The sequence below is a fragment of the Anoplophora glabripennis genome, unplaced genomic scaffold (genome assembly GCF_000390285.2).
Source record: "Anoplophora glabripennis isolate ALB-LARVAE unplaced genomic scaffold, Agla_2.0 scaffold579, whole genome shotgun sequence".
Lineage (NCBI taxonomy): Eukaryota > Metazoa > Arthropoda > Insecta > Coleoptera > Cerambycidae > Anoplophora > Anoplophora glabripennis.
The window spans coordinates 283,310-308,973 of record NW_019416775.1 but is presented as its reverse complement, the minus strand read 5'-3'; the positions used below and the strand labels follow the sequence as shown (position 1 = coordinate 308,973).

General features: G+C 33.9%; 1 protein-coding gene across 1 annotated transcript in view; it reads right to left on the bottom strand.

The window, feature by feature from the left end:
• Positions 1 to 5,090: 5,090 nt before the first annotated feature.
• LOC108910645 (gamma-tubulin complex component 3 homolog) overlaps positions 5,091 to 25,664 on the bottom strand; it is a 34,884-nt gene continuing 14,310 nt past the window's right edge. Inside the window, exons 7-10 of the mRNA XM_018715334.1 lie at positions 17,339 to 17,531; positions 10,722 to 11,059; positions 6,588 to 6,808; positions 5,091 to 5,999 (exon numbers count right to left, since the gene is read on the bottom strand). Coding sequence (XP_018570850.1) covers positions 5,646 to 5,999; positions 6,588 to 6,808; positions 10,722 to 11,059; positions 17,339 to 17,531 — 1,106 coding nt within the window. The 3' untranslated portion in view covers positions 5,091 to 5,645. The remainder of the gene's footprint in view (positions 6,000 to 6,587; positions 6,809 to 10,721; positions 11,060 to 17,338; positions 17,532 to 25,664) is intronic.

Below are 25,664 nucleotides of genomic sequence, written 5' to 3'. Positions count from 1 at the left end.
GCCTACCTTCCAAATCTGAGTTACATGTCTCATAAACGTGTAAGAAAACAGAAATATTATTGAAACTTTTAACACCCTGTACTACATATGGTAACGAAGCATTTACGGATATGTTTATATGAACTTTTTTACTTAAAATCACGGGCAAATTCACCCCCTCTATAAAGACATACTATTATGAAACATCCTGCATTGTATGTATACAGGGTGTTTATTAAGTACTTGCACAAACTTTAAAGGGTGAATCTTTGACTAATTTTAAGATAAAAATTTGACTTGGTCCTTGAGATTCTTCAAAAAATAATTTTGTTTCAGCAATTATTGTAATGTTATTAATTAACTTATTTGTAGAAGTAGTTTAGTCTTAGTCTTGTAAATGATCTAAGTTTGTTACATCGCAATACAATCAATAAGACACATTTTATTACTTGTTTCTCAAAAACTCTTATTAGTGATTCAACTTACAAAATTCCAATGCAGGTTTAACTTTAAGCCCATTTTTTTACAAAACGTCTGCTTTCAGCAACAACGACTAAGAGTACCATATGTACGTAAAATTTAACGGAAAATAGGTGTTTAGTCAATAATGACATACAGTGCAACACAAAAAGTTATGGTTATTTAAATCCAGGTACAACACTGTATGTGGCGCCTTCTAACATTAAACAAAAAACTATAAGGAAATATTTGAATTTCTTATCATCAATACTCCCAGTTTCCCGAATTTCGTCAAATTGTTATGTTATTGAACAAAAATATAATCGAAATACCAAACAAAAATTTTTTTTTAGAGGCTATATCTATCTCAAGAACCAAGTCGTTGCGCACCTGTATTCATAAGAACTTTTTATCTTAAAATTAGTCAAAGATTCACCCTTTAATGTTTGTACAACTACTTAATAAACACCCTGTATATCAAATTTGTCAGCCTACTTTAACTTTTCAGTACAGTACCTACTTACGACCAAATTGTGCAAAAATATTTAAAAAAATCAGGACGTATTAAACAAAATTAATGAAACACAAAGTTTTAACCAAAATAGAAAACTAATTCAATCATGAATTGCCAGCATAGATTTGAGTAGGTTATTATATTTGTAATCAATTGAAATATGTCACTGTCATTAATTTTCATTCATGCCTGGGTCTGACACATGCAGATATGAGTCATTTAAATGTTTCGAAAATTAATATTCAGTATCAAATTTTATTCAAAATAAACACCAGACACAAAAATTCTTTCACAAAATTTTGTGCTTTTCGATAAGACAAGAAATTTTAAGTTGCTTTTGAAAAATGAGTTATCCGTTTTCCTTCCACCTTTAAAAAAACTTATGCTTGAAGCATTTTTAATTAAATACTTAAGTTTATCAGCATAAATGATTCATCCTGCTACTTTTGATGAAAAGCAACATGTAGTGTGACACCAAATGCAGCTCTGGAAATTTGGAATAACTAGTAGCTACTTATTATTGTCAGAGGGCTCTTTAAAATAAATGACTCTCGGAATATTATACTTACATTAATATCTAATGATTTCTTCTTTAGTACAAAGCATTGATTTTCCTGTACTTAAATTTTGTTTAGTGTGATTATCTGTTATTTTGTATATATTACATGTTTGATGTATTAAAATTTATTATTAGGTATAGGTATAAATTATATGTTTAAAAGGTATCTGTTGAACTACTCAGGAGAAAATATATTTAAATATATACTTAAAAATTAACGGACTTATAGTTTTGATAAGCAAGCCCATTTGAGATTGTGCGATATACTACAGTAAGTGTTATAACATTCAATTTAATTTCAATGTACTAATTTTAATTTTAAATTATATTTTGTTCTATACTTTAATGAGTTTTATTGTTCATTTAGCCACCATATTCTTTTCTATTAAAAAAAATACATATAGGGTGTTTCAGTTCAAGTGAAACAAACTTTAACCACAAATAAAACTCAATAAATAATTCAGAATTGCCTAATAAAGAGCAAGGGTCTAAGTCTAACCGTTTTCACTGTACATCTTTGGTATGCTTATAACAAATTGGTTCAAATTTGGTATAGTGTTAACATTTACACGTGCATAATTTACTATACAATTTACAAATTTTTGTAGGTCAGTGGCGTAGGAATGGGTAGTAAAGCAGAATTTTTTACCCCAACTTCTATGCCAATGACCTAATAATCATTTGAGATTCATTTTTAGATTCCATGGATAATCCTACATAAAAAATGTATACTTGTTAAAAATCGGTATAGTGTATCGTTTTACCGAAAATCTCAGTTGAATAGGATGGGGTTCGTCTGATAAGAAATTTAGTTTCTTCAGCATAGGAAATAAATTTTTAATTAATATTATTATGTCACGTATTAACTTAGAATTCAAAAATAGCTAATGTAATCCTTTGTACATGATGGGCCAAATTCAACATTTAGAGGAGTTTTCGTATTCCCCAAGGAAATAGAAACAAAATTAGTTAAGATGTCTTGGACGCAATTTTCGAAAACTTTTAACAACAAAAATCACATCTCCCCCAATTTAAGGAAATTGAATCACCCTCAATTATCTTTGTACATTTTTGCACAGAAGTTAGAAAAAATTACTATCGATGGTAAATGGTGTAATGGTAAAATAACAAATAAATAAAAAGTTAAAAGATTTAGCTAAAACTCCTAATTTAACTCACGCACTCGGTAACCTCAGTCACTGAAACCCCAACTATGAGGCATATCCACAAAGTAAGAGTATAGAGACTCTGATGCCGTGGTTTTTGTTTTCGACAAAGTTGGCAACAGTGCAAGGTGTTGAGAGCAGATCACGCTCATTTGTCTCAGTCAGTTGAGAACTGTTGTTGTAGTGGAGTGTTGAAAAAGAGTACTGTTATTTTGAATTCCGCCAGCTGCGAGGTGAGCATATCCGGTTTCTTCTTGCAAAAGGAAAGGCGCCATTTCAGGTTTTTAACAAAATAAAAACTGTTTATGGGAATGATGTAATTGTACTAATGTGTACAAGTGGTGTAGTAAGTATAAAGCTGGTAGAATGCTCATGATGAACAAAGGACTGGGTCTCCCTCAATTGTGACTGATGAGATGGTGAAGATCGAAGAAATGCTTCATGGTGACCATCGTTTGACCTTGGACGAGATGAACACAGTGTTTCTACAAATCTCCAATCACTTCTGCATGAAATCATTACTGAAACACTTGTTTATCGAAAATTGTATATGGGATGGATACCAAAACAGCTCACGGTTCAACATAATGCCGAAAAATACTCAGATACTGCAGCTTCGATTTAAAAAAAATAGAGTGCTCTTTATGGATATGCCTTGCATCTTTCCTGTGCATGTCTACACAAGAGTTAGAAAATATAATTACCAAATGCTAAAGTAGAATATTAAAAAAATAGGTCAATATTTTACCAAAATTTTATTATCAATAAAAAGGTAAAAGATTTACAAAAAAACATTATATTAATTTAAATATTAACATTGTACCAATGCTAATTTATCATTACGATGTTATTGTTGTATGTATATTTGAGTTACTATAATAAATCTATGTTATACAAAACAAACAATAATTAACACTTAGAAAATATCATATTTTTAATCACAAACTTCTAGTTTCAATAAATTTTGTAATGGCATTATTAAATGGTAAGTAATAATAATAACGAAAAATATAACAGTCTTATATGAATGGCCATAACAATTAGATTATTTTAATATAATACATTGAGACATATAAACAACAAAATATTTGGATGAAAGGTGTAATATCGTACTATCTACATTTTTAGAAATTACTTGCACCCCATATTATCATGTAAGTTAATTTACAATAAACAATGCAGTACACAGTATAAATCACTGCCATACTTTTCTAAGCAATATTTTGTATATTAGAATGTTACTAAGGTAATTTGAAATTACATTCATTGTAATTAACTATTAATTGATTGGTGTAATTGTAACAATGTATTCAAATCAAGTCAAAAATTAAAAATTAGACAAGGCATTGTATTGTATTGCCTTTCTACAAGTGTACATTAGGTTACATTAGGTACATTATTTATCTCAAGTGTGAATATGCTGAATTAATAAACACTTTCTTATATACAGGTGATTCACAAATGGTGACCAAAAATGAAACCTCATATCCTTTGGTGAATTTTAAGGGGAATCTTTCCCATTAAGTATTTATCTAGGACGCTTCGTTAAAAAGATACAGGGGGTTAAACTTCAAAAACTATTTTTAAGTTTTTTAAATAATTTAATAACTACTAAGTGAAATAATTTGAAATTGAGCACATGTATTTATGTAAACATTTTCCAAAATCTGAGGGCTTTTCCTAAAATTAACATGCTCCAGTGGTGGAGATACAGGGTATCCGTAGCATATTTTTCTAAATAAAATAGTACGCCACTGCTTTACGGTAACAACCATGATATTTTCAGATTCGTCTTTCAATTTTCTACAAATTACTACTCTATGTTTTCCGAAAAAATGAACTGAAGACACTTTGATATTCGAATAAAATGCGGTTCAAAATTACATAGTAGGCTGCTGAGCAGTTAGAAGAAAGAATAAATAGTGCTTTTCATAAGATTTAAGCAACAATAAATTTCGAACAATTTACATTTTTGTTACTAAAAAGATGTCGCGTCTGTTTTCGTGGAAATGGAGTTATTTTTGAGCATTTACTCAAATAAAATCATTAAAATGATGACTAGTGTTATTAATTTCTTTACTCAAATAAATAATCGAATGATTAGTCAAGTCATGTCATTTAAGTAAGTGTTTTCAGTTGGTTTTTTAAGTTTTTAAAATCAGTCTTTTTTCGAAAAATATAAGACTAATTTGTAGAAAATTGAAAGACGAATCTGAAAATATACTATAAAGCAGTGGTGTACTATTTTATTTAGAAAAATATGCCGATACCCTGTACCTCCGCTACTGGAGCATGTACATTTTAGGAAAAACCCTCAAATTTTGGACAATGTGCCCAATTTCAAATTATTTCACTGACTAGTTTTTAAATTATTTAAAAAAATATTTTTTGAAGTTTAACACCCTGTATCTTTTTAACAAAGCATCCTAGATAAAAACTTTGTAGGAAAGACTCCTCTTAAAATTTACCAAAGAATACAAGGATTCATTTTTGGTCGCCATTTGTAAATCACCATGTATAATACTATTATTTAAATCCATAGAAAAAAAATTAAAGGAATTTTCAGATTTATGTAAAAACCTAATGAGAATATATCCATGATTATAATGCTAATACCTACAACATTAATATAAATAAAACCATCTCTTATGTGGGAGAGGTGCTAAATAATTACATGGTACACCTTTCATCCAACACAACATCAGATATGCTTACGTTTCTTTTTATTATTGTCTAATAATGAAACCACACTTCCATATTTCGAGGAAATAACAGACCTTGAGTTACTAATGTTTGTAGTATCAGTTGATATGCAACTAGGTGATGAACAGCAAGTAATTTTATTACAACTCTTTGAAGTTTTACAATCAATGAAAGTTTCCGAATTATTCTCATAAGTGTTTGGACCTACAGAGTAAATCTCACTATCCAAGATGAGGGAAGTACCAGAAATGTTATCAATACTTGGTCATGCAACATTATAAAAGTTATTAAAACTTAATCTTACACTCAACAAACGCAAATTCATATTCATACTTTTTGACAAGAGTTCTAAAAAGTTCTTAACAATTACATCATATGTCTGGGCAGATGTTTTAATTTTTAATTTCGTTGTATTTAAAAACTGGCGAAAGCTTGCTACTCGAGCTTTAGCTGCTACTTCTCCTTCAGTTGTTGTACCAAAACCACTTTCTCCATTCACTTTACTGTAATACTTCATATAAGCATTATGTTCATCTAACGCGGCTTGATATAATGCTTCTTGGTGCGCCTCCAAATTTACAACAAAATTATAAATTGATATCAGATGAGAAAACAATTGCTAAAAACAAATTGTTAATGGTTAAACAGTTAACTGTTCTAATTATTTTTAACCCTAGTTTACCATACTAACAAAAAAGTTAGGAGGCATGACGTACATTTTTTCATTATTATTGACCAACTGAATAAACACTTTTCAGTGATATAAAATAACAATGAAATGTAACCTACTTAGTATTTGTTTATGAACATATGAAATGAAGAAATTACATTTATAATAAAATTGTTGCTTGCAATACAAAATAATAGTTTTTCATGTTTATTATAATTGCCAATATTACTTTTTTCTCGAAATTTTTACTGTAACACATCATTGCATATAGACCAATTCCAAGTTAGAAGTATTTTTAATTTAGGATAAATAAGTTTTAATCATTTATCATTACTACTCACAAATTCTTAGCGATATGTAACACTAAGTATGAAATAAGAAATATGACTAATAAAGTTACAAAAAGTTTGGCTTCAAATACCACGTGTGATATAAATTTACCTCATATCAGTTATTATATTTTTATAAGACACTTTTCAACCTGGCTTAAATATAATTATATCAAAAATAATTAATTAAAAGTATTTTACGACTTACTCTTGAATTTTCATCTAAGAGAACTCCTCTTTGGATGGAACTTAGAAATACTGTATGAGCCACAATAATATCATCTAAACATTCAGCTTTATTAACCTGATTTTGCATTTCAGCCCAAGAACATTCCAAAACTTCAAACAGAAAATAGTACTGTGTTTGATGCAAGAAATGGATCATTTTGCTTGTTAATATATGTATAATATGCATTACAGGTTTCAGTTCTACAAAAAAGATATGTATCTATTATTACAGTAATCCCTAAAAAAAGTTGAAATTTTCAATACTAACCCTAATACATTCAAACTAGTGCTGGCAACTGAAATCGGTTTTTTGGATAGTCGGTTAACCAATTTCAGATAATTCGGATTTTTACGAAACCCGAAAACCGGTTATTCGATTCTTCAAATATCAGATTATTCAAATAATCGATTATTCGATAATCTCTTCAAACATCCGAATAATCGGATTCTTTCTTTATAGCCAATAACTACATAACACCATAATATAGTCTTAGTTATTGACACAAACTACATAGTACATACATATCTGAAGGGTTGAACTATTAAGGGAAATACAATTTATTTTTATATTTTATCCTGGGACACAGACACAGACTGATAAAAAAAAACAGTCACCCACACCCACATACACCAAACGACCAAATCCATTTATATAAATAATAAATTGAAGATTCACAGTAACAAGTGCAACTGTTTTAACTGTTTTAACATTTTAACTTTTAACATTAGATTTCACTTTAAAATTTAAAATATGTGAATATGTGAATAACATCGTATATCTCGTCAGTTTTACGAAGCACCGATTTTCAGATATCCGGTTTTGGCGATTCGAGTAACGGGTTATTCGACTAACCGGTTTTATCTGAAATCGGTTTTTACGGAACCTGGTTAACCGGTTTCACTTTTTTCCGGTTTTTGCCAGCACTAATTAAAACATGAAATAGTATTTGGATGAAAAGTATATGTTTAATTTATTATTCAAGTTGAAATCCATTGTGCAAGATTGTACATTTTGCAAAATCGGGAGAAATGTTTTAGATTAGAAATAAAAGTTGAAGAACAAGAAAAAGAAATGACGCAATACTCGAATCAGTAATCATGAAATAATGACGTACAAGGAATATTCAGATAACATTCTATCTCTCTTATTTCTATAGACTCATTTAGTGTGACGTCACATATTTAGGCAACCCGCAACAAATTGTCATAGTTGAAATTGTACAAACCGAATCTGACCCTTTTGTATTATTTACATAGATACTTTAAAAATGAACAACTTCAAATTAATTTATTTTTAGCAGGATTTGGAAGCATTTAAGAACAACGAACAAGTGTTTCGTAAAACAGATACATTAATATGCTTAAAACTTATAAAAACCGATATAAAAGAATATTCCCATTAGCTGTGTTATTCCTAAAGCTCATGCTCGGAACGAATAGCCTCATCCGCAGGTGAGATCTTGTGGAGATGTTATTGCTGTTATTATTAGCGTATTTTCTCTTGTTTTGTTTAATCACGGTATTTTCTAGTTCTACTAAGTATCTTTATAGTTTTTCTTGGTGTTGTATTATGTTAGTGTGTTTGTCGAGTGTTTTTTTCTTCAAGTAGTTTATTAGAGACATACGAGGCTACTCGCTTACATGAAATTATCTCTTAATGCGCATGCTCAGTAACATTAATATAATTTTAATTTATTAATTACTATAAAAGTCAATATTGTTATATAAATTTAAAGGTCGAAAATCGATATTGAAAATTTTTCATGACAATGTGCACTATGGGGTTGCCTATTATTTGGTGTATGTGACGTCACTACTAAAAAGCTCTATTATGAGGTGTATCCACAAAGTAGGAGTACTAAGACTATGATGCTCTGCAGCTTTTGTTTTTAACAATATTGGCAAAACTGTATTCAAAGCCAAGGTGTTGGGAGCAGAACGCGTGCTAGTTTGTGATTTGAGAACTGTTGTTGTAATGGTGCATTAAAGTGAGTGCCGCTATGCCGAATCCTGAGGAGCGTAAAACAGTTTCTTCTTGCAAAGGGAAAGGCGCTGTTTCAGATTTTTAATGCAATCAAAATTGTTTATGAAGATGGTGTGATGAATCATACTAACGTGTACAAGTGGTGTCATGAGTATAAAGCTGGCAGAATGAATGTTTATGAGGAACAAAGAAGTTGACAAATTATTACTGAAACACTTGGTTATCGAAAATTGTGTGAGGTGGGTACCAAAACAGCTCATAGATTAACAGAATTATGGGAATTTCTCAAGCACTTCAAACTGGAAGGTGAACTTGACTGTATTGTGACAGGCGACGAAACATGGGTGGCCTACTGAGACATAAAGATGATCAATGCAGTGGCGACATCTGTCTTCACCATCAACCAAAAAATTTAAAACTTTTGTTTCAGCCCGAAAAATCATGGCAACTGTGTTTTAAGTCTGTAAAGGGATTCTCCTCATTGACTTTTTGCCCCAAGAGGAAACAATTAATGCTGCACATGACTGTGAAACCCTGAAAACACTACGAAGGTGGTACAGAACAAAAGAAGGGTTATATTAACGAAGGGGTGTGCTTGTTGCATGCCAATGCACGTCCCCACACAGCCAACGCCACAAAGCAACTCTTGGATTAATTCGGTTGGAACATCATCAACCACCCCGCTCACAGTCCTGACCTGGCACCTTCTGATTTTCATCATTTCTTTGAAGATGTTTATAGGTAGAAAAAGGTTTTCTATACAGTGCTGTGAAACAATGTGTCCAAAAAACGGTGGGCAATTTTTTTGACGAAGGTATCAGAAAGCTCATCCCTCGGCTCATGAAGTGCATTGAGATTGAAGGAGACTACCTCGAAAGATAGTGTTTGATATACCTTTCTGAATATGTAAATTTTTGATAAATATACTGTTGTTTTGATTTCTTAAAATTGTTATTTTACTTTGAGGATATGCCTCGCATTTTTACACTTTAAAAAAATGGACATGGACCAAAGTTTTAGGAAATTATTTTGTTATTTAAAAAAGTACCTGGAAAAATAATCGAATATCATGTTTAATTTTTATATATTTGTATAGAATGCTGCTTTAGTATTATAGAAACATTAGTTTTCATAGCTTTGTATCTAATAATAAGGGAAATATAGCCAAAAAAGTCTGCTGTAACCTCAATGTAGGCGGCCATAACGAAGCACCGCACATAGCACCGCTCCAAGTATCGTACCCTCATACCAAATATAACCATTGAATTAAATGCATATAGCCATAATGAAACACCCCACTTAGCACCACACTAGACTTTGGACCAAAGCCTTGCACAGAAAACTGGAGCTTAGTATTTTTGGGAACCTCGCACCACACACCTCATACAGTGCATGATGGATAAAAAAAATTAATAAGCGGCGTGTTTATTAGAGGCTCTCTGGAATAAAAAAAATATATATGCGGTATGGTGCTCCGTTATGGCCCTTAAAAAGAGAGAACACACTCGTGGCCATGTCTCCCTTCTTATTAAAGATGAATCTATCAAACCTTACCCCAATGTAAGTCCGAGAAAAAGTTCTATTGAATCACGTTAAAATAACCATTGTTTCAATTCATTGTTTATTCTTATTCAGTTTGATACAACAGTGGTTTCTTTTTTGTCTTTATGTTTCTGTGGGTGAAGCCAAAAAAGTCAATTGTTATTCTAAACATAGTGCTCTAAACACATACTAAATAAAAAAACAGGTTGTTTTTCTATGAAATCACAAAAAAATATTACTAGAATTAGGTCCATACGATATTAAAAAAAATAATAAGAGGATAGCACATTATGAGAGAATAATGCATAATACTAATACCAGAGCTATTTTTATGTTTGTTAGAAGTAAACATTTGCAATGTTGCCACATTGCTTAGTTTTCAATACACCACAATGTTTAACTCCCTTGTCATTAAGCATGGTTATTATATATTTCTTTCTCTATAACTGATCCATGATAACTGATTGTATGTCAAAGTATATGAATTTAAAAATTAAAATAGATATATGTATTTGAACATTTTTAAATAACGTGAGAAATTCTTCAAACACTGATTTACTGTTTACAGATTTTATCTTTCATACTCACCTTTAATCCTTCTAAAGAGTTTTGCCATAGAAATTTGTTGCCGTCTCATATTGGCAAGTGCAAATTCCATTCTCTTTGCTTTCCACAAAGCTCCAAATAAACTTTGATACGTTGGCATAGTTTGTTGAAATATAGTTCCAATTGGTCCATCAACGATATAAACTAAACTGAATACATCCCAACCCATATCTCCTGAGGAGTGACTCATAAAACTAACATTTAAACGCTTTAGAGTGTCCTCATCTTCATACTGTGCATTTGTAACTCTTATAGCAGACTCTAAAATGGCGGTCAATGTATGGCCATAGATGTTTTCAGCTGGCTTATTCAATTCTGGACTGAAATATGATAATCACTTAAACTTAACTTAGGTATCTTTATGTTAAATTATAAAAATATTATTTGCCCTGGCAAAATAATGCAGTATAATACTTAAATTTTTTGGTATACAGAACCTGCGAGAATAAATGGGTCATACTTCAAAGGTAGCTTCCTTGAACGAAAATAAACTGATTAAGATCAAGTTATGTCAATACAATTATGCTTGAAAGTTACGGGCCCACAAAAAAATTCTATACTATTTTTTAAAGATTACTTTTTTAGATATTTTAATGAAATTTAGCATAAGCAACTTTCTGGTGTAGTCAAAGACGGCTTATTTCATAACTAAAGCATAGAGGTTTCAAGAAATACCTGAAATATATTTTTGTCCTAGTTTTTGTTAAATTTGTATTTTTGTTTATCTTTTTTATGATCAAATTTATTTACCTCTATTTAAAAGTCAAGGCCTACTGAGGTATAGATCTCTAAATATTGTTGGAGAACTACATCCTAAAGGCTGAATCTCGTTAAATTATGTTTTATTGAAATCCATATTTTTCTATAACGAGATATTTTATATCCAATAGGTTTAGCTTTTTTACAGTAGAAATAGAGTAAAGTATCATAAAACATCTCAATTTTCTCAAAATTCCTACTAACAATAAAAATGCAAAGAAAAGACACAGTCTGTTGTATTCTTTAGCAATCTCTAGATTTTAGGTGAAAAATAAGCCTACCTAACCTTCACCTACCCCAAAAACCCCATTATACCAAATTAACTGAAATATCTTTAAATGCTGTGGAATTATCTCAAAAAAATTAAATAAAACATTTTTTTTCAAGGTTCGAAATTTTTATGAAGTAAAACAGTACCTACTTGATCTAAATTAGTAAATTTTCATCCAAGGAAGTTACCCTTAAAGTAAAGCCCGTCATTTCCCAACCATAAAGTAAGGTGACTAGAATTCCTCAAGAAATTATATTTTCGTATTTCAATTAGTTATTGTTTCTCAGGTTCACTTAAAACTACATAAGGCCATTTCCATCCTGTATATTTTAGCAACTATCAATTATTTTTTTAAGAATTCGTTAATAGGTTTGTTGCCACTGGATTCTTAATTTTCTTCAAAATACTTGAAATCATTAACTACACTAGCAAAACAACATTTTTTACAATTTTATAAACTTTAATAAAGTAGCAAAAAACAAATTACAAAATTTCAAGGAGGCTAATTACAAATTAATAATGAGTCTATTAATATTTTATATACAGGGTGTCCCACCGGGAACTGCGTCGATCTATAACTACGATAGTACTGAACTGAAAAATTTGAAAATTTGGCAACGTAGCAATGTCCCAAAGGCGAACACAACTAAAATATCTAGAACTCTTCAGCACTTCCAGTTATACCGAAAGTCGACTTCAACTTTGTTATTTTAAATGGGACACCCTATATATTATTGCATTTTTGTATTCTACGTGAAATTTAAGGGTCACTTTATTAAATATTCCCTATACTTAGGAGTTATAGATTTTGAAATATTAATTTTTAAAGAAAAAAATTGACAGAGATGCAAGGGTCTGTGGAGATGATAGTAACTCTTTTCAGGAGCGTGATATCAAACAGATTTTTGGTACCTGTAAAGGGCATAGGTAACGCTAAATTATGGTATACTAACAAATCAAAACATTTAATACTAAGTGTTTCGTTTTTTCTGTTATATTTTGATAACTTCAAACAGCTATAACTTTGTTAACTTAAATGGAACACCCTGTATTTTTTTACTCTGTTGTATGCAGATTAAAATTTCCTTTCAAGCCATATAAGCGTTGTTAGGGTTGCCGTACTATGTTTAGAGATATTTGCAATTTTCTATTTTTTGGACACTCTCGTTATCAGACCTGTTGTCAAATTGGCCATGACCAGAAACACTCCAAAACAATTAAAATAACTTGGAATTTGTCAAGTTTTAATAGGAAAAATAGGACCCTTTATGCCCGAAATGTGGAGTAGGGGAGAACACCCCTGTCCAACTTCTGGGATACTGTGTAGCCTTTGGGAGGTTAAGACATATATATAGTCATTGGTACGGTAGAGCTGCAAGGGGTTGAGGTGAGGGACCTTCCATGGACCAAAATCCTAGCGTTCATTAGGGCGTCTGGTAGCTTCGAGGAGGGTCAGAGGCAGAGAGTGGACAGGTGATGGGACGGTGGGGCAGGCAAAAAGGGCCCACATGTGACCTACTTGCCAGGCTGAGACGGCCCCTTTCACTAGTACTACTACTGACATTTGTCAAGTTAGTTGTTAAATTATATGGCTTAAAAGCAAATTTTAATCTGCATATGACAGAGTAGGGTATTCCATTTAAGTTAACAAAGTTACATTTGTTTGAAGTTATCAAATGTAACAGCAAAAATGAAACGCCTAGTATTAAATGTTTTAATTTGTTGGTATACCATAATGTAGTGTTACTTATGCCCTTTACGGGTATCAAAAATCCACTTGACATCACTCTCTTGAAAAGAGTTACTAGCATCTCCGCGGACTAGGGTTTTTGGTCGAGACTTCTCGAAGCGAGAATTCCCGGGAAATATGGCCTTACTCGAGACGAGAAAAAAGTGTCGAGAAATCGAGAAATCGAGAAATCGAGAAATATAAAAATCACGCGCGTCTTAAGTTCTTGACTGGAGTTCCTTTCGTTCAAGCGTTCAATTCGTTTCTCGACAAATAACTGAGCGGTTAAAGTGGTTTCTCTACCAGCTCATGATTTATTTATTTTAAGTTTTTAAGGCTTTAGTTTACTTTGATGATTCTTTTTTTTTAATGTACAGGGTGATTCACTATATTTTGACCCCCCCCTTTAACTTTTTTGTTTTAAGAGTTATACAAAAATGTGAAATACAAAAGTTGCACGATTTTTTATTAAGTTTTCGAAAATGATAGTAGAAAAACAAATAAAGTTCAAACAAAAAGGCCGCGGATGTTAACTTTGTTAATTTAAATGGAACACCCTGTACATTTTTACATATTTGGATAGAACGTTCCTTGTCGAGCATAGTCATATAAGGTTTGTTGGGTCCATCTCTAATAATAGGCGAGATAATATTAAAAAACCTAATGATGTTTTTTTTATTAAGAAAATAAGACATCTTGTAATAATTGTTAGACCTCTTTCAGGCATTTCTGCCTTTTTTCCAATTACGTAAGGATTTAGATTTAGTTGTATTTTGACATATCGGACATTGATATATATATATATATATACAAGGTGTAACGGGTGCTGATAGCCAAACTTCAGGGGATTATTATACAAGTAATTTTCAACAAAAAAGTACTATAAGATTTTTTTGGAAAGTTGATAGTTGCTCTTTTATTTAATATTTTATGATTTCAAAAAATTTTGTGCCTTTTTTTATAAAAACAAAAATATCTCTGTTATTCTTACAACCACATCAAATTTAGACATACCGTCGGAAAGAGCGTTAAATTTACTACAAGACGAGCATATATGAGTGTTTAAAAAATCTTCTATACCAGGTGCTGTAAAAAGTTAAATGTAATAATTGTGAAATGAGCAAAATTAGTGGTATCTCCTTATTGGTGATAACGCCAAAAATTTGTTAATGAGGACGTGTTTTTTCTTCAGCAAAAACTACTGTATTTAGTAAGCTCTTCAACGATATATCAACTTTTGAGTTTACTATTTTTTTTTGGCAACAATATCAAGGGCAAAGGTAATAAACACCGTAAAAATCGAAAATACACAAACTTTATAGTACTTTATTTTTATTTTAAGACTGCTTTTTTAAATTAAAGTAACAAAATTGTTGAAAAAATTATTTATAACTTAGTAACATATTTACAATGACTTAATAATTTTCGATGTAACCTCCCCCTTGACGGATACATAAAGCGCACCTTCTCCGCACGGAAGCAACTGTGCGACGCACTTCTCCATTTTGCTGTCGAAGTAGCTCCCAACAAGCAAAAATCCTTTGTTCGAGCTGTTCTCGAGTTTCAATTGGTACTTCATATACCAAAGATTTTAATCTACCCCACCAAAAGAAGTCTAACGGAGTTAGATCAGGACTTCGAGGAGGCCACCTAACTGTACCAAAGCGTCCTATCCATCTATCTTCATAATGCTCATTTAGCCATGCGCGAATCTCCCTGCTGTTATGTGCAGGGCAACCATCCATTTGAAGCCAGGAATTAATCCGAAAATTTAAAGGAACCTCTTCTAATATATTATGCAGTTCGTTCTGAAGAAGATCAAGAAATGCCTCTGCATTTAATGTATTTTCTAGTATAATTGGTCTAAGAACGTAATTTCCAATTATACCCATCCATACGTTAACTTTGAATCTGTATTGATTATTGGAGGGCCTGACAGCATGAGGATTCACAGGTGCCCACGTATGGTCATTATGATAATTAAATATGCCATCTCTGGTAAATGTTGACTCGTCAGTCCANATAATGAAGTTGTTTAAAAAAACAAGTTAAAGGTTTTTAAGAAGAAACTCAAAGTTTAATTTAGTTTTGTTAGTAGAAGTAGAAACATAAGTAATTAATAAAAATACTGAATAAATAATAAATGTTAATGATGATTGTTAAGTATAATAGCATGTTTATATTTCGCATTGCAATACCAAAATTATGACTTTTTTAAGTTTTACAAATTTCTCGAGAATTCGAGAATTCCCGAGAATTCCTAGTCGAGAATTCTCGAGACCCGAGAAAAAAAATAGGCCGAGAAATCAGAAACCCTACCGCGGACCCTTGAATCTCAAATTTTTTCTTTAAAAATTAATATCTCAAAATGTATAAAAAAATTTATAGGGAATATTAATAAAGTGACCCCCAAATTTCACGTAGAATACAAAAATGTAATAATATATAGGGTGTATAGGTTAAAATAATGAAGTTCATGTCAAATTTTCAAACTCTTTGGAGCAGTACTTTCCTAGAAATATCGATCGACGCAATTCCCGGTGGGACACCTGTATGTATTGCTTGTTAATTTATAAAAATTATAAATAGATGTAAAATTATAAAAAAATATATAAGAATCTAAATCAAATTGTATCTAAATGCCAACAAGCCTTTGAAAGAGAATTCCAAGTTTCCCTACAGGGGGATGTTGTTGCTCAAAAGTAGGATATAGGAGGACGCTTGCTTTAATGAAGGACAAAGCTCATGAAAGGGAAATAATCCTCCTCAAAGGATGATGCCAGACATCACCTTACCTAAAGGGCTTAAAGGGTCCTTATATTTATTTTGAGAAAGTGTCATAGGAAATTATACCATTATTTTTTAATAAAATAATTTCTTGTTTTTTTTGCTTATATTTCTGGACATCCTCTATATACAAAATCAATTNAATAAAAAAACAAGTTAAAGGTTTTTAAGAAGAAACTCAAAGTTTAATTTAGTTTTGTTAGTAGAAGTAGAAACATAAGTAATTAATAAAATTACTGAATAAATAATAAATGTTAATGATGATTGTTAAGTATAATAGCATGTTTATATTTCGCATTGCAATACCAAAATTATGACTTTTTTAAGTTTTAGAAATTTCTCGAGAATTCGAGAATTCCTAGTCGAGAATTCTCGAGACCCGAGAAAAAAAATAGGCCGAGAAATCAGAAACCCTACCGCGGACCCTTGAATCTGTCAAATTTTTTCTTTAAAAATTAATATCTCAAAATGTATAAAAAAATTTATAGGGAATATTAATAAAGTGACCCCCAAATTTCACGTAGAATACAAAAATGTAATAATATATAGGGTGTCCCATTTAAAATAATGAAGTTCATGTCAAATTTTCAAACTTTTTGGAGCAGTACTTTCCTAGAAATATCGATCAACGCAATTCCCGGTGGGACACCCTGTATGTATTGCTTGTTAATTTATAAAAATTATAAATAGATGTAAAATTATAAAAAAATATATAAGAATCTAAATCAAATTGTATCTAAATGCCAACAAGCCTTTGAAAGAGAATTCCAAGTTTCCCTACAGGGGGATGTTGTTGCTCAAAAGTAGGATATAGGAGGACGCTTGCTTTAATGAAGGACAAAGCTCATGAAAGGGAAATAATCCTCCTCAAAGGATGATGCCAGACATCACCTTACCTAAAGGGCTTAAAGGGCCCTTATATTTATTTTGAGAAAGTGTCATAGGAAATTATACCATTATTTTTTAATAAAATAATTTCTTGTTTTTTTTGCTTATATTTCTGGACATCCTCTATATACAAAATCAATTTTATACAAAATAAATTTTACTTACGCCAGCAATTCTAATAGATGCCTTATAAAATCTCCTTGTCCTAAAAGTAAGTATCTTCTCAAAGACTGCAAATGTTCATATAATTTGTATTTATTTTTGAGTAAGTCCAAAACACGTAGTGATGTTTCTTTGTAAACATTTTCCAATGTAGTATGAAATTCAATGCTTTGTTCAGGAGCAAATAAGGCTTCAGCTACAAAATAAAAAAATTGCTATGTATTTTTCACCTAAAAAATAATTTTAAAAACCTTAATACTTAGTTCTGTTGGCCACTATACAGGATGTCCCATAATTAGTGTGCAATACTTTAGCAGTAGATTCTTCAATCAAAAATAAGATTATTTTTTCCTATAAACAAGCGTCGGAAAATGCTTCCTAAGGGAGCTGTGCCCCCCTAAAAGAGGCCTCAGATCATATTTTTCAAATTATGTATTTCCAAAACCAGTTAACGTATCATTATGAATTTTGGTATGTTGGACACTCAATGAATGTTCTAACGAACTACACGAAAACTGTTTAAAAATTTGAGTCAGGGGGTGTCTCAGGCAAGGGGGCTCATGGATAAAATGCGCCCCCAATTTTTTGCATGACAACATTTTCAAATTTAAACATCAAACTATAATAGATATGAGTCTTTCACAAAAAAAGTACTTTTTTAAACAATCCATTTTCTGTTAATCGTCTATGTACCGTAGAAAATATTCTACGTCCAGGTTGCCTCCGATTTGGGTATCGCGGTTGGTATTCCCTTTGTGCCGCTAATGCTCTCTTATTACAAAATCCATACACAAAATGAATGTCTGCTAGCTCGCGATTGTAAAAATTTTGCATTTTTAATTTTTTCTTTAGATTAATCAGCACCGTAAAGTGAAAGCAAAAATTTGAGTTTAATAATCTGTCAAATTAATTCAAGTAAACAAACGTTTGTTTTCATGACTATTCATGTAATCCTTTTCTATTCTTGAGATTATACAATAAAACTTTAAAATCGATTTTTCTCGAAAACTAAGCATATTATCAAAGTAAATCAAGAGTACACTTTTTTGTGAAAAACTCATATCTATCATAGTTTGATGTCTAAATTTGAAAATACTGACATGCAAAAAATTGGAGGAGCATTTTACCCGTGAGCACCCTTGCCTGAGACCCCTCACTAAAATTTTTAAACAGTTTTCGTGTAGTTCGTTAGAACATTCATTGAGTGTCCAACATACCAAAATTCATAATGATACGTTAACTGGTTTTGGAAATATTTTGAAAAATATGATCTCCTGAGGCCCCTTTTGGAGGGGCGTAGCTCTCTTAGGAATACTTGCTTATAGGAAAAAATAATTTTATTTTTGATCGTAGAATCTACTGCTAAAGTATTGCACACTAATTATGGGACACCCTGTATATTTAAAACTTTTACTTTATATCTAAAGCCATGTGACTTGCATAGTTGAAAAAACTAGGGTTTGAACAATCATATGGTTTCACTACTTTTAATTTTTAAATATAGCGTATTTTGTTAAGAATGGACAGAATAATGCACCTCAAGGTCAAAATAAAGAGTATGTGAGCCAAACCTATTAAAAATCTAGTTACATCCAGAATTTATAATAGTATGAGTTATGATTTATAATAGTACGAGTTATGACAAATATATTAGCAGCCTAATTTTTATAGGGGCTTTTTATTGAAAATAGGAATATATTTGCCTGCTGTGTTCAGGCCCGGTCTGGTCAAGTCGGGAAGTCGGCAAAACCCGACTTATTTTCGAAAATAGGCCCCCAAACGACTAACGAGGCGCCAAATGTATAAGAAATTTTTTTTTAAATTCTTGAAATATAGCCAACGTAAATTGAAAAGAAAAAAGAAAAACATAAAAATGAAAATTGAATCTTTAGAAATGGGATTTTCTCAGGTCAAAAAAATAACACAAATTTTATTATTTTGCCCTATACCTCTATAAACAGTGTACCTACAGGAAAGAGAGAAATAAATATACAGGGTGATTCATTAACAATGGGAAAATCGAAATCTGAAGATACTACACGTGAAATGGTGACCATTGGCGCCAACATGCCTTATCCGAAAGTTGATAGTTTCGGAAATACAGGATGTTGAAAGTTAAAATTTTAAATCGTTTTTTTGCGATTATTCTGAAAATATGTAGGTTAGGAACTTGAAAATTGTGAATCTATATTTTTTAAGCGACGAATAAGATGCGTGTTGCAATTTCATCGTTGCTCACAGAGGGCGCTACATACGACCAATTTTACCGAAAATATAGTTAATAACTTTTTACCCTGTATGTCTAACATGAAACTTGATTAAAAACCTGAAAGAGCAATCATTTTTTCATTAATTATCTACTCTAGTTTCATTTCGGTATCTCTATCCGTTTTCGAGAAAAATCGATTTAACGAACACTATGTCTTGATAATATGAGAAATTAAAAGCGAAACAAACTAAGTGTTTCTTCATGTTATTACAACAATTAAAATTAAAACAAATGAAATACGTAATAATGATTTAAAGTAATTGTTCAAAGAATTGATTCTGTCTCACTCGCACAACAAACTCGGCAGACATGACAGAAGCTATTTATATGCTGCCTCTGAAGACAAACTCTCCCATATTCTAGGTACTCGAGATATAAAAATTTTTCCCTACAGTGCATTTTCTCAATAAATAATTGTCAACCAATTCAGTTGGAATCATTTTTTTTTTTAGTTTAAGTTAAGTTAATTGAATTATTAATTATTAATGATTTGTTGCCCGTTGGACAAAGTTAGTGTAGTATTAGAGAAACTTGTCCTTAATATAAATAGATAAGTATATGGTAAATCTATAATTTGTAATTTTATACTATATAATTAATATGTATTTGGATCTGTTTCATAACATATTTTTTGCTCAATCCGGTCATAAATCAGCTCATAATGTAAAATTTATATCATAATAACAGATTATTCTGTGATGTATATTAATTGTTGGTATATAAGGTTCATAATCACAATTTATTTATATTGTGGGTACACATGTTCGCAAGTGACCCATTTTTAAGCACAACGTCAAGAGCGCCGCAGGACGCCGCCGGACGAACCGGCGTTCCAAGAAGGGTTTACTGGCGCCGACGCCGGCAACCAGACGCGTGCCCAAACCGTCAACACGTCTTTTTCCACAAATTTGGTTTTCAATAAAATTCTTTATTATTACCGTTGAGAGAGCGTTTATTTCTTGCGGTACAGCGAAAGCAACCCTCAAGTGGTGACCCCGACGGGATCCTTTCAGTGAAAGTACGCGATTTTGTGCAGTTAGAGTGGTTTTTATTTCGTGCAACGCAGCAAGCAACATGAGCCTCAAATAAGAAAACTACTTCGAAAATTATACCCGTTCGGAAGACGACAGACTGAAACGCATTGAGCAACAGTTAGTGGATATGTCGCTGGCAATGGCGACCGATCGCGAAGCCGTGACAGTGACAGTGGTCAATGCTGGTATCACCAACGTTTTGGTGACCGCGCTCGCGTGTGCCGCGATCCGTGCACGTATCGTCCGGGAAACGAGACGGGCAGTCGGTGATGGCGAACAGCGACCCGTGCCCGCCGATTCCGCGCCGTTTGTACGTTACGGATACGTACTCCAAGGTCCAGTTTCTCATCGATACGGGTGCTGATCTTTGTGTATATCCGCGTGCACTAGTGAAATCGTCGCGATCGAAATCGACGTACGAACTTTTCGCGGCAAATGGTACCTCAATTGCTACGTATGGCACAGTGACAATGACATTAAACCTCCGGTTGCGTCGCTGTTTTACATGGCAATTTGTCGTCGCCAATGTCTCTAAACCGATAATTGGTGCAGACTTTTTATCTTTTTATGGACTACTGGTGGACGTGCGCAACAAGATTGCTTGACGAATCAACGCAAATTACGTCTCCAGGCCAACTCGCGCATACTACGACACCCTCAGTGAGAAGGATTTCCGGGGAATCCGTGTTTCATCGCCTACTCAAGCAGTATTCGGACATTACGCGTTCTGCAGCTCCTTCTGCGGCTGTACAACACCAAACCAGGCACTACATCGAAACAACACCTGGTTCCCCCGTCGCTGAGAAGCCGCGTAGATTAGCGCCAGACAAATTGCGAGCAGCGAAAAAGGAATTCGACGATATGCTAAAATTAGGTATCGCCCGTCCTTCGAGCAGTGCGTGGGCGTCACCCTTACACCTCGTGCCAAAAAAGGGTGAAGAATGGCGACCATGTGGCGATTATCGTAGGCTTAACGCACGAACGCGTCCAGACCTATATCCTGTGCGACATATTCAGGACTTTGCACAATCACTTCGAGGTAGGAAATTATTTTCGACCATCGACCTGATTCGCGCTTTTCACCAAATCCCCGTCGCGGAAGAAGACATTCCTAAGACGGCGATCACCACACCTTTCGGGTTATTTGAGTTCACGCATATGACCTTTGGGTTACGCAATGCAGCTCAAACCTTCCAACGCTTCATCGACGAAGTTTTACGCGACTTAGATTTCTGCTACGCGTACATCGACGACATCCTTGTAGCTTCATCGTCTGAAGAGGAACACCTGCGTCACCTGGAAACACTGTTCCAGCGACTGCGGCAGTACGGCGTCGTAATTAACTCCACAAAGTGCGTGTTCGGACAAAGCAAAGTGAAATTCCTCGGTTATCTGGTGTCAAGTGAGGGCACACGGCCGCTTCCCGAAAAGGTCGAGGCAATAAAAGACTACCCGCTGCCTACGACAATAAAGCAATTACGACAATTCCTTGGCGCCCTTAACTTTTACCGACGGTTCGTACCCAACGCAGCAGGTACCCAGGCGCCACTGAATGACCTGCTTAAAGGGGATGTGAAAGGGAAAGCACCCATAAATTGGACAGAAAACGCGAAAAGTGCTTTCGTGGCGGCTAAAGAAAGCTTAGCACAGGCAGCTCTACTCGCGCACCCCGGCGAAAATACGCAAATTGCTCTAGTGTGTGACGCTTCTGACTTTGCAATTGGTGCCGTAGTGCAACAAAAAGTTGAGGACGATTGGGAACCGCTAGGGTATTTCTCGAAAAAACTTAACCCAGCTCAGTGCAAATACGCTGCTTACGACCGCGAACTTCTTGCGATTTACGAAGCAGTTAAATACTTCCGGCATATGGTCGAGGCAAGAACATTTACGATTTACACCGATCATAAGCCTCTCACGTTTGCCTTCGCGAAAAAGTCGAGTCAGTGTACACCGCGACAATTCCGCTATCTAGACTTCATTGGCCAGTTTACGACAGACATTCGTCACATGGCTGGTCGCGAGAACGTTGTAGCGGATGCCTTGTCCAGGGTAAACGAAATACGCGCGACTTTAGACTATGAGGCACTCGCAGCATCGCAACAAAATGACGACGAAATCAAGGAGTACGTCGACGGACAACACGGCCTCACACTAAAGCGTATCAAAATACCCGACACGAACGCGACTGTATTTTGTGACGTATCTACGGACGTGGCCCGGCCGTTTATCACCAAGCCATTTCGTAGAGTAGTGTTTGACTCTATGCATCGTCTTTCGCATCCCGGTATTAACGCCACAGTCAAGCTCCTTACGCAACGTTTCGTCTGGCCGTCAATAAAGCGTGATAGCAGACGATGGGCACGTTGCTGCGTCGAATGCCAACGCGCAAAAGTAACACGACACGTGACTTCTCCGACAGGTTCGTTTCAACCTTCGTCAACGAGATTTGAACATATCCATGTGGATATCGTCGTGATGCCGCCATCCGAGGGCTACCGCTACTGCTTAACCTGCGTAGACCGCTTCACCAGATGGCCAGAAGCAATCCCGCTAGAGAACCAGGAGGCAGAAACTGTAGCTCGCGCTTTATATGCGAATTGGATATACAGATTTGGATCACCCTTGCGAATAACGACGGATCAGGGTCGACAGTTCGAATCGCACCTATTCAGACGCCTGAATAGTTTACTAGGTACGACTCATCTCCGAACCACCGCATATCACCCAGCAGCAAATGGCATAGTAGAGCGTTTTCACCGCCAATTAAAGGCAGCGATAAAATGCCACCAAAACGAGCGATGGACTAGTATTCTTCCCACTGTGCTATTGGGAATACGTGCAGCATGGAAAGAAGACATTCAAACTACCGCGGCCGAGATGGTGTACGGACAACATCTACGCCTACCCGGAGAATTTCTTCATTCCCGCAGGACAAACGAAGAGCTCAGCACCGAAGCGAATTTTGTGAAGGATCTCAGACGTCATATGGAAAGCTTACGTCCAGCCGGAGTTAAACGCCATGTCGACAAGACGCCATTCGTTTTTAAAGACTTAGCAACAGCGACGTTTTTGTGCGTGCGGACGGCGTTAAAACTCAACTACAGAACCCATATGATGGTCCGTTTACAGTAATTGATCGTGACGACAAAACATTCACGGTGTTAGTGCGTGGTCGCGAAGTTAAAGTGTCCATAGACAGAGTCAAACCAGCGTATTGTTTGAATGATGGGACAGATACCAGGAACGAGAACAATAGCCTTCCATCAATTTCTGCCCCATTATCTGTGCCAACCACACCCAAGGTAATTACCACTAGGTCCGGTAGAAGGGTCCGTTTCCCTGACCGACTGCAAGTTCCGTGATGGCATCCATACTGGCAGGGGGGTGTGTGGGTACACATGTTCGCAAGTGACCCATTTTTAAGCACGACGTCAAGAGCACCGCAGGACGCCGCCGCCGCCGGACGAACCGGCGTTCCAAGAAGGGTCTACTGGCGCCGGCAACCAGACGCGTACCCAGATACCTACGACCGAATCCACACTAGGCTCTCCAGCAAACCCTCAAACCACCGTCAACACGTCTTTTTCCACAAATTTAGTTTTCAATAAAATTCTTTATTATTACCGTTGAGAGAGCGTTTATTTCTTGCTGTACAGCGAAAGCAACCCTCAATATAATTTATATATGGCCATGTGGGCACATTCGCTTTTATTTTTTAACTGAATTTGACTTGAAAAATTTTGCTTTCCAAGTTTCCACTTTCACATTTTAATTTTCAATAATTGGATGGCGGGCGCTCACCAACGTTATCACATAAGTATATTTATATTTTATCTTATGTTCATTTGAATTTGCGCAAGTAAACGAAGTTGTAGGGGGAATAATCATCCAATAGTGACACATTACTCACTATATCCTGCACAAACAAGAAAAGTTTTAAAAAATTATAGGTTTCTAGTTGTAGTATCTGCACGCTTTTTTCAGGTAAAGATTTATTATATGCACCCTAATAACAGACAAAACCAAATAGGCCCCGATTTCGATTTTTCCCGACGGCCTCTGAAAGAGCCAGGCCGGGCCTGGCTGTGTTATGTTTGAATCTCCATCCTTAAAATTACATGAAATATTATATGACTTCCATCACTGGAAAGGTAAATAAGCACTAATGAAAACAATCGAAGTATTAAGAAGCACTAACAAATTACATAAATTTTATTTCGATTCTGAACATATTGGAGACATTCAAATAAAAGAAAAAAGAATTCTGAAATTAGAGACGCATTAATGAAAATAATTGAAAAACTAAAGAGCACTAACGAGGTACTAAGAACACTGAATTATTGATAAAAAAATTGATACCTTGGGTGCTAAATTTACAGACCTCATCTAGTAACGTAGTTCATATTTAGGCCCGGTACTTTGAGTCTTAGTTAAACCCTGGTTAAGTAATCACATGATTGGACTGTATATATACGGATTTATTTTACAGTTGTATATTCACAGTCTAATCGCCTGATTAGTTAATCAAGGCTTTACCGAGACTCAAAGTACTGAGCCTTAGTGGAACATAATGACAATACAGCTGCCTTAACTTCTAAAATTAAATTTTTAATATTTTAGGACATTTGAATGTTGTGTTGATGTGTTGTAGCATTGTGTGGATAAAATAAATAAAATGATAATTTACCATGCTTATCTTAAAAAGTACTGCTTAAGGGCGCCTTATCAAATAATAGGAATGTTATGTCATGCCACCTGAGTATTTTCAAAAACGCCGCAGTAAAAGGAATAAACAGGTGCAAAAAACGATCAAACCATCAAGGTTTTAGGTACTGAAATCTACGAAAATACTAACTTTTTTATATATAACTCCACATGTAAATATTCTTATAACACTTACTTGCTTAGTCCTACATATAAAATTGTTTACTTTTATTTATAAGTACGTGAAAATAATTCTTAAAATGTGGGGTTAGAATAACAGCAAACGCATGTTTTACAAACGCTTTTTTTTTAGTTATTATTT